Source organism: Pongo abelii, chromosome 13, assembly GCF_028885655.2.
Source record: "Pongo abelii isolate AG06213 chromosome 13, NHGRI_mPonAbe1-v2.0_pri, whole genome shotgun sequence".
In the NCBI taxonomy this organism is placed as follows: domain Eukaryota; kingdom Metazoa; phylum Chordata; class Mammalia; order Primates; family Hominidae; genus Pongo; species Pongo abelii.
The window spans coordinates 42,377,786-42,391,212 of record NC_071998.2 but is presented as its reverse complement, the minus strand read 5'-3'; the positions used below and the strand labels follow the sequence as shown (position 1 = coordinate 42,391,212).

Below are 13,427 nucleotides of genomic sequence, written 5' to 3'. Positions count from 1 at the left end.
GAAACCTTCCTCTTTTTTATACTTCACGATGTCTCTGTTGTTTGTTGTATCTAGGTTTCATTTGTTTAAATGTTTTGAGCAGGAGATAATACAAGCTTGTCTTGCCTTGGATTCTCCATCCCTGTCTAGAACTGTCATTAGTTATTCCAGAGCAGAGTACTGTGCCCTCCAAAGCAGTCATGATATTGTAAAAACCATGTTGTGTATTATGGTGTAGATTTTGTTGGCAGATGTTTATATATGAATATTATTTCATTCAACAAATATTGAACACTCACTGAGTGCCAGGCACTCTTCTCTATGTTGGATGAAAAGCTAAATGAAGTCCCTGCTTTGGGGATGCTACACCTTTATATGTGTGGTTGGTGGCAGGGTGTGGACAGGCAATAAAAAAAGTGAGGTGAATTTAGATAATGACAATGGCTGTGAAGAAAATAAAACAAGATGGTATAATAGAGTGAGTGGGAGTTGGAGAGGTGTAGTCATGTAAGACCTGCCTAGGAGAAGACATTTGACCGGGGAGACCTGAATAATAACACACTGAACACAGACTTCTAGGTGATCACTTAAAAGCCAAGGAATTTGTTAAAGGTTTTAATTCCCACAGTCATAATCTTTATAAAAAGTGCTCATGTATGAAAATTTAAACTGAGCATCATGGATTTATATGGAATTTAAAATGAGTTTTCTAAGATTTTATTTGACTGAAAATAACTAAGTGTGGCTGTAGTGCTTTAAAAATCACAGTAGTATTTTTATCTTGACTTATGCAATTAAGAAAAGCTAATTGTATTTTTTTAATGTATCAAGTGCCTAGAAATGTTTGTATTATATTCCTTTACTTTTGAAGATGAAATGATACAACAATGCAGTTAGCTTTGTAGCTGATTCTCCCCCCTCCCGCTTTTTACAGAAATTGATCACCCATGAGAAGTTTGAAAGTGCATGTGAAGAACTAAATAATGCTCTGCTTCGGGAACAGCAGGCACAAATGCTGTTGAATGAACAGGCACAACAACTACAGGAATTGAATTATAGACTTGAATTGCACTCCAGTGAGGAAGCTGACAAAAACCAAACTCTTGGAGAAGCTGTTAAGGTAACAGAATAAAGTGATATTTGCATAAAGGGATATTTTATCTATGTGTGGATCTTAGAGGGAATTATGATATCTCCTGAATAGGAATAGATCCCAAGATGTAGAATTTTATTCTATGAGGATAGAATGAAACATGTTTCTGAGACCTCAGTTATAAGCCTGCATTCACATGTATCGAGAAGATGAAAGTAGGCTTTACTTGCTAGTTGAAAACAAAGTGAAGATCTTTTCCAGTAATAACAATTATTATTAACAATAAAATTAACAATAAATTTTTGTTTCTTTTATCTTCCTTATTTCTTCCTCTCTTCAGAATTTTCCTTTTCTTGTTTTGTACCCAATGGACTTTGGAAACTTCACACATCTTTTGGATTCTGGAAGGTTTTGGTCTGGGTCTGATTCTTATATAAGTACATATTTGGGGAGAAGGGAGGTTTAGTTAGAAAGAGTTGTTCTCTCTGTCATATATTTGTGGTAAAGGTATTTCAAAGGAAAAAGAGAAGCTATCATTTAAAAGTTGTCACTGAGAAAATTTCATTAATGGGTTTAAATGTTCCCTACAAAGTATAATAGAATTCTAGTTTTTGATTATAAAACTTGTGGATTTTTCACTAGTGAGATTATATACGTTGGAATGGAACTAAATCCAGGGAAACAAAAATGATATCGCCTCTATATAGGATATCATACTTAATACAATTAATCAACACAGAGTTGGTATTAACTTATACAAATAATATCTATTTATTCTGATAGCTTAATAATACTATTATGATCAATGATAAAATAGCCAAAATTTATTGTTAACTTCCTGTTTTACCAGGCACTATGCTAACTACTTTAAAACACTGATGTACTCCTCACACAAACTGTATTGGATTATAAAACACTTAGGTACTCCTCACACAAACTGTATGGGATTATTCCTGTTTTATAAATGAGAAAACAGATACAGAGAGGTGACATAACTTACACATTTCTTAGTAAGTAATATATCTAGGGAGTCAGATTTCACATCTGTCTTCCTAACCACCACATCATATGTTCCACTGATCGACAGCGTACATTTGCCAGGCTCTGTGTTACTGTCTCTACATGAATTACTCATTTTAAGCTACCTCTGTGAGGTAGGTACTATTATTATCATTTTGATTTTTTTTTGTTTAAATTTAGAGACTTCAGTAAACTTGCCCAGGGTATCCTGTAAATGTTGAAACTGGGATTTAGTTTTCAGGAAAATTAGAAAATTTTGAAATCTAAAGCAGGAAAATACACGTGAATTTAAAGAGGAAAATATAGATGTCCTTTACGAAGAGGAAAAAATGACCAGGATGGTATTAGTATTTTAGAGTATATTTTTCCAAATATATGTATTAAATTGAACCATTTGAAATTGCTGTTTTTATAAGTGAAAACTAGACAAATGCCAGCAATTTCAAATGGCTCAACCTAATGCATATTATTTTTCTTACATAAATGAGAATGTACTTATATACTGTTTTGAAACTTACTTGTATTACTTAGTAATAGATTGTGAGCATTCTTGCTTACCAACCGATATGACTGTGAATTTTTTTCACTTTTTTACGCATGTAATAAATATTCATTGCGGAAAAATAAGAAAATATAGATGAAGAAAAATTAAAATAATCTCAAATCATATCACCTGATATATCTACCATCAACATTTTGATATATATATTCCAGACTTTATGTTTTAAAAATATAGAAATATAACTGAATATAGGTTAATAAAAATACAATCATACTATTATATATATTGTTTTTACTTACTTTCTTCAAACACCATGTCAAGGATTCTTTCTATGCTAATAAGTATAGTGGTATCTGTCAGGCCTCTGAGCTGAAGCTCAGCCATTGTAACATCTGTGACCTGCACATATATGTCCAGATGGCCTGTAGGAGCCAAGAAGTCTGGAGCAGCCGAAAAATCACAAAAGAAGTGAAACAGCCAGTTCCTGCCTTAACTGATAACCCACCTTACGACATTCCACCATTATGACTTGTTCCTGCCCTACCCTAACTGATCAATCAACCTTATGACATTCTTCTCCACGACAATGGATTTCGTGATCTCCCCACCATGCACCTTTTGACCCCTCCCCTGCTGACAACAGATAACCACCTTCAACTGTAACTTTCCACTGCCTACCCGAGTCCTGCAAAGCTGCCCCTCTCCTATCTCCCTTCGCTGATTCTCTTTTCGGACTCAGACCACTTGCACCCAAGTGGATAAACAGCCTTGTTGCTTACACAAAGCCTGTTTAGGTGGTCTTCTATATGGACACGCGTGACAGTATCATCATTTCCTGGCTGGTTGAATTCTTTTGGATGTATATATATATTTTTCTTTTTAACTGACAAATAATTGCATACATTTAGGGTGTATTTTGATGTTTTGCTACATGTATGCATTGTGGAATGATCAAATCAGGCTAACATTCATCTTTTCACATACTTATCATTTCTTTGTGGTGATAATCCACTTTTTTTTTTTTTTACCATTTTGAAATATACATTATTATTAACTGTACTCACCTTGCTGTACAATAGATCACCAAAATTTATTCTTTCTGTCTAGCTGAAACTTTGTACCCTTTGATTAACATTTGCCCATCCCCACTCGCAGCTTCTGTTAATCACTTCAATGTACTGTACATAATTTATTAACCTAATTTAATACTATAGACTTAGATTTATCCCAGCTTCTTCCTCCTCCTTCTCCTCCACCTCCTCTTCCTTCTCTCACTCCTTTCCCTCCTCTTCTTCCTTTTTTTCTCTTCTGCTTCTCCATCTCCTTTTGCTATTATAAGTAATTATCAAGATGAACAACCTGGTATCTAAATGTTACGCACATATCTGCGATTATTTCATCAGGATGAATTCCTAGATGAGGAATTACTAGGTCAGAAACCACATACATTAAAAAATGTACATATTATCAGTTGGCCTACAGCAAGTTTCTACTGATTACATTCTCTCCTAAGATATATGAGAATTGCAACTTTGGCCCTACTTGGCTATTACTATTTAAAACATTTTTGACAATTTGGTAGATATGTCCTTGTTACTTTAATTTGTATTTCTTTTATTATTAGTGGAGTTGAAAATTTTTATAAGCATATTGGTCATTAACATTTTTATGCTTCATGTCCTATTAATAGATAATGTAATGAACTGTGCTTTGGAAAAGCATCTTTGTCATATTGAAGTCTTTTTCTCTGTTATAGTTTGTGTTTAGGTATAATATCTTTAAGCAGATAAAGAGCTGTTCATGTTAATTTTTTTAAATTGCCAGTAGCTTAAATATTGTTGTCAGGAGTGGAGAATTGTTTAATTACTATCTCTTAATTAGAACTAGCAGGTGGTAATGTGAAAATGCTCTCTTGTGGGAGGCAACATGGTTCAATGGAAAAAGCACTGGCCTTGGAACCAGTATTCCTGAATTCAAATCCCAGCTCTGTTGCTTGGGCAAATTACTTAACCTTCTGAGCCTCAGTTTCCTCTTCTGCAGAAATAAGGATAATGATACTTAAGTTACAGGATGTTTATGAGAATGAATTAAGATTCTATTTGAAAAGCAAGTGTATACTTGTTAAATATTCTGTTGTGTTTTCAGTAATGCTTTAAAAAATAGTTTTTTTAAAAATATGTCCTGTGCATAACTTCTTTTAAAAAACAAAGTGTATTGTTTCTTCTTTTTAAAAACAAAATAAGATCATGAGTAGAAGATATGGATACAGAAGAAAAAACAAGTTATCTATGATTTATAATCTGAAAGCAACCACTTAACATTTTGGGAATTTTGTTTTAAATCATATCTTTTTTTTTGTTAAAGACAGGGCCTCACTCTGTTGCCCAGGCCACGACCTCCTAGGCTTAAGTAATTCTCCTGCCTCACCCTATCAAGAAGCTGAGTCTACAGGCACATGCCGCCACACCCAGCTAATTAAAAACATTTCTTTTGTAGAGATGGAAACTGCCTATGTTGCCCAGTCCTGGTCTCAAACTCCTGAGTTCAAGCGATCCCCTTGTCTTGGCCTCCCAAAGTGCTGGGATTACAGGTGTGAGCCACTGTGCCCAGCCTAAATCATTCCTTTATATGTAATAGTTTTTATAAATAATAATTTAGACTGGATTCTCAGAATGGCCTTTTGTTTTAATACAGCTAAATCTTGGATTAGACATTCCCTGCAATAAATGCAGCGCATTATGACGTAAAGGAAATCTCCAAGGACAAAAATAAAACAAATGACAATATTGTCAAACGTCAGTATGTGGAAATCAAAGTTAACACCATGAGTAGATGCTAAGTTTGTCCTGGAGGCAGATACAGGTTGAGCATCACTAATTTGAAAATCCAAAATCCAAAATGCTCTAAAATCAAACTTTTTGAGCACTGACATGACACTCAAAGTAAATGCTCATTGGAGCATTTTGGATTTCAGATTATCAGATTTGGGATGCTCAACCAGTAAGTATATAAATAATACAAACATTCCAAAATGCAAAAATATTCAAAATCTGAAATACTTCTGGTCCTGAGCATTTTACATAAGGGATGCTCAACCTATACCAATATTAATCCTGGAAATAGGAGATTAAGCTTTGGGTTCCACCAGCAGATAGGAGCTTGAACCTAAAGCTCCCACATTAAGAAATTGCTTAATAACCTGAAAGGGATAATCAATAGTATTCCATTGTTCTAGGCAAAAGCTAAGGCAAAAGTCTTATCTGGAAAAAGGCTTGCCTAATCTAGTTCCTTCAGAAGCCCACAAAGAGTAAGATCAACGAAGTAACTGACACATGAATAGATAGATATATTAATCTTTTTTAAATTATACTCTAAGTTCTAGGGTACATGTGCACAACGTGCAGGGTTGTTACATATGTATTCATGTGCCATGTTGATGTGCTGCACTCATTAACTCGTCATTTACATTAGGTATATCTCCTAATGCTATTCCTCCCCCCTCCCCCCACCCTATGACAGGCCCTGGTGTGTGATGTTCCCCTTCCTGTGTCCAAGTGTTCTCATTGTTCAGTTCCCACCTATGAATGAGAACATGCGGTGTTTGGTTTTTTGTCCCTGCAATAGTTTGCTGAGAATGATGGTTTCCAGCTTCATCCATGTCCCTATAAGGGACATGAACTCATCCTTTTTATGGCTGCATAGTATTCCATGGTGTATATGTGCCACATTTTTTTAATCCAGTCTATCTTGATGGACATTTGGGTTGGTTCCAAGTCTTTGCTATTGTGAATAGTGCCACAGTAAACATACGTGTGCATGTGTGTTTATAGCAGCATGATTTATAATCCTTTGGGTATATACCCAGTAATGGGATGGCTGGGTCGAATGGTATTTCTAGTTCTAGATCCTTGAGGAATCGCCACACTGTCTTCCACAATGGTTGAACTAGTTTACAATCCCACCAGCAGTGTAAAAGTGTTCCTGTTTCTCCACATCGTCTTCAGCACCTGTTGTTTCCTGACTTTTTAATGATCGCCATTCTAACTGGTGTGAAATGGTATCTCATTGTGGTTTTGATTTGCATTTCTCTAATGGCCAGTGATGATGAGCATTTTTTCATGTGTCTATTGGCTGCATAAATGTCTTCTTTTGAGAAGTGTCTGTTCAAATCCTTTGCCCACTTTTTGATGGGGTTGTTTGTTTTTTTCTTGTAAATTTGTTTGAGTTCTTTGTAGATTCTGGATATTAGCCCTTTGTCAGATGAGTAGATTGCAAAAATTTTCTCCCATTCTATAGGTTGCCTGTTCACTCTGATGGTAGTTTCTTTTGCTGTGCAGAAGCTTTTTAGTTTAATTAGATCCCATTTGTCAATTTTGGCTTTTGTTGCCATTGCCTTTGGTGTTTTAGACGTGAAGTCCTTCCCCATGCCTGTGTCCTGAATGGTATTACCTAGGTTTTCTTCTAGGGTTTTTATGGGTTTAGGTCTATCATTTAAGTCTTTAATCCATCTTGAATTAATTTTTTATAAGGTGTAAGGAAGGGATCCAGTTTCAGCTTTCTACATATGGCTAGCCAGTTTTCCCAGCACCATTTATTAAACAGGGAATCCTTTCTCCATTTCTTGTTTTTGTCAGGTTTGTCAAAGATCAGATGGTTGTAGATGTGTGGTATTATTTCTGAGGGCTCTGTTCTCTTCCATTGGTCTATATCTCTGTTTTGGTACCAGTACCATGCTGTTTTGGTTACTGTAGCCTTGTATTATAGTTTGAAGTCAGGTAGTGTGATGCCTCCAGCTTTGTTCTTTTGGCTTAGGATTGACTTGGCAATGTGGGCTCTTTTTTGGTTCCATATGAACTTTAAAGTAGTTTTTTCCAATTCTGTGAAGAAAGTCATTGGTAGCTTGATGTGGATGGCATTGAATGTATAAATTACCTTGGGCAGTATGGCCATTTTCACGATATTGATTCTTCCTACCCATAAGCATGGAATGTTCTTCCATTTGTTTGTGTCCTCTTTTATTTCCTTAAGCAGTGGTTTGTAGTTCTCCTTGAAGAGGTCCTTCATGTCCCTTGTAAGTTGTATTCCTAGGTATTTTATTCTCTTTGAAGCAATTGTGAAAGAAGTTCACTCATGATTTGGCTCTCTGTTTGTCTGTTATTGGTGTATAAGAATGCTTGTGATTTTTGCACATTGATTTTGTATCCTGAGACTTTGCTGAAGTTGCTTATCAGCTTAAGGAGATTTGGGGCTGGGACGATGGGGTTTTCTAGATATACAATCATGTCATCTGCAAACAGTGACAATTTGACTATCTCTTTTCCTAATTGAATACCCTTTATTTCTTTCTCCTGCCTGATTGCCCTGGCCAGAACTTCCAACACTATGTTCAATAGGAGTGGTGAGAGAGGGCATCCCTGTCTTGTGCCAGTTTTCAAAGGGAACTCCGCTGCTGATACCTAGGCAAACAGGGTCTGGAGTGGACCTTCAGCAAACTCCAACAGACCTGCAGCTGAGGGTCCTGACTGTTAGAAGGAAAACTAACAAACAAAAAGGACACCCACACCAAAACCTCATCTGTACATCACCATCATCAAAGACCAAAGGTAGATAAAACCACAAAGATAGGGAAAAAACAGAGCAGAAAAGCTGAAAATTCTAAAAATCAGAGCACCTCTCCCCCTCCAAAAGAATACAGCTCCTCACCAGCAATGGAACAAAGCTGGACGGAGAATGACTTTGACAAGTTGAGAGAAGAAGGATTCAGATGATCAAACTTCTCCGAGCTAAAGGAGGAGGTTGGAACCCATCGCAAATAAGCTAAAAACCTTGAAAAAAGATTGGACGAATGGCTAACTAGAATAATCAATGCAGAGAAGTCCTTAAATGACCGAATGGAGCTGAAAACCACGGCACGAGAACTATGTGACGAATGCACAAGCTTCAGTAGCTGATTTGATCAACTGGAAGAAAGGGTATCAGTGATTGAAGATCAAATGAATGAAATGAAGTGAGAAGAGAAGTTTAGAGAAAACAGAGTAAAAAGAAATGAACAAAGCCTCCAAGAAATATGGGACTATATGAAAAGACCAGATCTACGTCTGTTTGGTGTACCTGAAAGTGACGGGGAGAATGGAACCGAGTTGGAAAACACTCTTCAGGATATTATCCAGGAGAACTTCCCCAACCTAGCAAGGCAGGCCAACATTCAAATTCAGGAAATACAGAGAACACCACAAAGATATTCCTTGAGAAGAGCAACTCGAAGACACATAATTGTCAGATTCACAAAAGTTGAAATGAAGGAAAAAATGTTAAGGGCAGCCAGAGAGAAAGGTCAGGTTACCCACAAAGGGAAGCCCATCAGACTAACAGCAGATCTCTCGGCAGAAACTCTACAAGCCAGAAGAGAGTGGGGGCCAATGTTCAACATTCTTAAAGAAAAGAATTTTCAACCCAGAATTTCTTATCCAGCCAAACTAAGCTTCATAAGTGAAGGAGAAATAAAATCCTTTACAGACAAGGGAATGCTGAAAGATTTTGTCACCACCAGGCCTGCCCTAAAAGAGCTCCTGAAGGAAGCACTAAACATGGAAAGGAACAACCAGTACCAGCCACTGCAAAAACATGCCAAATTGTAAAGCCCATCAAGGCTAGGAAGAAACTGCATCAACTAACGAGCAAAATAACCAGCTAACATCATAATGACAGGATCAAATTCACACATAACAATATTAACCTTAAATGTAAATGGGCTAAATGCTCCAGTTAAAAGACTCAGACTGGCCAACTGGAGAAAGAGTCAAGACCCATCAGTGTGCTATATTCAGGAGACCTACCTCATGTGCAGAGACACACATAGGCTCAAAATAAAGGGATGGAGGAAGATCTACCAAGCAAATGGAAAACAAAAAAAGACAGGGCTTGCAATCCTAGTCTCTGATAAAACAGACTTTAAACCAACAAGGATCAAAAGAGACAAAGAAGGGCATTACATAATAGTAAAGGGATCAATTCAACAAGAAGAACTAACTATCCTAAATATATATGCACCCAATACAGGAGCACCCAGATTCATAAAGCAAGTCCTTAGAGACCTACAAAGAGACTTAGACTCCCACACAATAATAATGGGAGACTTTAACACCCCACTGTCAGCGTTAGATCAATGAGACAGAAAGTTAAAAAGGATATCCAGGAATTGAACTAAGCTCTGCACCAAGCGGACCTAATAGACCTCTACAGAACTCTCCACCCAAAATCAACAGAATATACATTCTTCTCAGCACCACATCACACTTATTCCAATTTTTTTTTTTTTTTTTTTTTGAGACAGAGTCCCACTTTCTTCCCAGGCTGGATTGCAGTGGCTGGATCTCAGCTCACTGCAAGCTCTACTTTCCAGATTCAAGTGATTCTTCTTCCTCAGCCTCCCAAGTAGCTTGGACTACAGGCACACACCACAACACCTGGCTAAGTTTTGTATTTTTAGTAGAGACAGTGTTTCACCATATTGGCTAGGATGGTCTCGATCTCCTCACCTCGTGATCTGCCTGCCTTGGCCTCCCAAAGTGCTGGGATTATAGATGTGACAGATATATTAATCTTATATGCAGCCACATTGCTGAACTCTCTTGTCATTTCTAATATTTTATCTATACTCTCTAGGGCATAGACAGTAATATTTATTCTATAATGATAGTTTTGTTTTTTGTTTTCAAACGTTATTCCTTTAGGTTTTTTTTTCTCCTGCTTTACTGTACTGGCTAGGATACGTGTTGGGTGGAGGTGGAGGTGGTAGGCATCCTTATCTTGTTTCCAGTCTTAAAGAAAATCTTTCTAAGATTTCTCCATTAAGAAGGAAGTTTGATACAGGTTTTTAGTTGATAATCCTTGTTGGGTTAGGGAAGTTATCTGCCTGCATTATGCATAATTTAAAAATCATGGGCTGGGCATGGTGGCCCACACCTGTAATCCCAGCACTTTTGGAGGCTTAGGTGGGCAGATCACCTGAGGTCAGGAGTTCAAAACCAGCGTGGCCAACATGATGAAACCCCGTCTCTACTAAAAATACAAAAATTAGCCAGGCGTGTTGGTGGGCACCTGCAATCCCAGCTACTTGGGAGGCTGAGGCAGGAGAATCATTTGAACCCGGGAGGCAGAGGTTGCAGTGAGCCAAGATGGTGCCATTGCACTCCAGCTGGGTGACAGAGTGAGATTCTGTCCCCGCACCCCCCCCTCCCAAAAAAAGAAAAATCATGAATGGATGTTGGATATTATGAAATACAGTTTATGCATCTATTTAGGTAATCATATGAGTTTTCCCACTTATTCTGTTGGCATGTTGAATTATATCAGGTAATAGCAAACTATGGTTTGTGTTTATACAGCCTGTGAGCTAAGAGTGGTTTTTAGAGTTTTAAGGGATTATAAAAAATAAAACCAAAGAACAACATGTGATACAGATGGCATGTGGTACACAAAGCCTAAAATATTTCCTATCAGAAGTTTGCTGACCCTTGGGTTGTATTTTAGTATTCTAATGTTAAACCAGCCTTGTATTCCTGAAGTAAACCTAATGTAGTCGTGATGATTTTTTAAAAATATATTGCTGCACCCAATTTCTTAATTTTTCACTTGGGACTTTTAGATCTGTAGTCTTAATTGGAATTGTCTTGTAATGTATGTTTCTCCTACTGTCATCACTTTCTTGAAGTCAGGATTTTGCTAACATGATAGGACTTCTCTTCCCACTCCAAACACAGAGAGTGGTGTCTTAGTGCATTTTGTGTTGCTATGACAGAATAGCACAGATGGAGTAATTAAATAACAGTAGAAATCTATTTCTCAAGGTTCTGGAGCCTGGTACCAATATCAAGTTCTGGCATCTGGTGAGGACCTTCTTTATGTGTCATCCCATGGCAGAAGGCAGAAGGGCAGAGGGCACTCTCTGGGGGAAGGAAGTAGGGAAGGGGACCAAACCCATCCTTTTATAAGAAACCCTATTTCATCGGTTAATTTATAACTAACTCACTCCCATGATAACTGTATTAATTCATTTATGATGGCAGAGCCCTGATGACCTAATCACCTCTTAAAGGTCTCACCTCTCAGCACTGTTGCATTGGGGATTAAGAATTTAACACATGAACTTTGGGAAACACATTCAAACCATAGCAAGTGGAAACGAGAAAAAATATAACTAATGAATTTTGGGGTATATAGCCAAGCTTAAAGAGAGCAAAATATTCAGGTTCTAGAAATAAAGAGGACCAAAACACCAAATGATGAGGACTCAACACCAAATGATAAGAAGCAGCTGAAGTCTAATTAGCTAACTGAGGTGTGCAAACCTAGCTGGAGGCCAGAGATGATGATAATAATGTTAGGGAAATCCAGGCTTTAAGCCTCAGAGACTAGGAGAGATCTACTTGTGTGAAGCTAGGCATCTGGAAGGGCTGCCCTACTATGAAATGTGGATGAGAAAATCTCTGCCTAGCAGCTACATGAGAATTTGACATCTACTCAGGACTGTGGGTAGGAAAAGTTACTAAGGAAACTGGAACCTAGGCCTGTACCACACACACATACAGGGTCTTAGTTTACACCTTAATGATCCAAGGACTGTTTAGTTGAGATTTAATCTTTAAAATGGTACAGTCCAGTCACCAGTGTGACCTTGTAGAAGGAAAAGTGAAAATGTTCAAGTAGGGATATTTCTGCATCTCAAAGAATACACTCAAGACTTTTATAAAAAAATTCAATATTTGATAATAGAATTCAATATTACAAATCACACAAAAATGAATTGCACATCAAATGAGAAAATTTACACTTTAGGTGGTAGAAATACTAGAAGAATTGAAATCAGCTAAACAGATACTTTAAGTGTTTTTTCTAGCATTCTAAGAGATAAGGTATTAATAGAAGTTATAAGACATGAAAATATAGTCATGGAGATGATGAACTCAGTGAACATTGGGTAGACATTGATGAAATATATTAGCAAATTGGAAGAAAGCTGAGAAAATAACACATAATGCTCTCCAGGGGGACAAAATGATGGATAATAAGAAATTAAGAGGAAAGAAAAAGAGAATGAAACAGATTTAATAAAAGAATGAAAGTAGAGTACCATAAGCACCTATAAACATAGTAATGAGATGACAGAATAACAAAGACAAGAGGAAGTCTTTAAAGTTATGGGAGAAAAAGGATTACTTGGAGAAGAATAACAATTAGATCCTAAGAGTAATGACTTAATTCAAAATAACTTCATTGAGGTATAATTATAACAATATAATGTACACTTTAAATATATATAGCTCAGTGCCTTTTGACAAATGTATACATTGTTTAACTGCCACTACAGCAGTCTGAGCTCCCTCCTCAACCCTGTGGTTGGGGAGGACCAACGTGCGGTTGGCAGGGTGCAAGATGGGCCAAGTCAGACCTGGCAAGTATGCCCTCAGGCAATAGGCACATTTGTGGAGTGCACAGTGGTCTGAGCTCCCTCCTCAGCCCTGGGGTTGGGGAGGAGTGTTGGCAGGGTGCAAGATGGGCCAAATCAGACCTGGCAAGTACAGCCTACAGCCTATAGGAGAGCCTACAGGTTCCCCTATAGCAGACTCAAGCACCAGTGCTAAGGGAGAAACCAGTGGGTGACTAGCAAGCACCCAGAGGTATACCTAGGTTGTATAGTAAGTGTGAGTTTTTAAGAAACTGCCGAAATCTTTTTCAAAATTGGTTGCGTGATTTTACATTTCCATCAGCACTGTATGAAAGTTCCATTTGCTTCACATCCTGGTGAATACTTGGCACTGTCTTTAATTTTAT

The 13,427-nt window shown here is 37.3% G+C and overlaps 1 protein-coding gene across 18 annotated transcripts in view; it reads left to right on the top strand.

Moving 5' to 3' along the window:
- CCDC171 (coiled-coil domain containing 171) overlaps window positions 1-13,427 on the top strand; it is a 467,560-nt gene that overhangs the window by 255,160 nt on the left and 198,973 nt on the right. For all 18 annotated transcript variants that reach the window (XM_054519835.2, XM_054519832.2, XM_054519828.2 and 15 more), the window contains one exon: window positions 914-1,099. In XM_054519835.2, coding sequence (XP_054375810.2) covers window positions 914-1,099 — 186 coding nt within the window. The remainder of the gene's footprint in view (window positions 1-913; window positions 1,100-13,427) is intronic.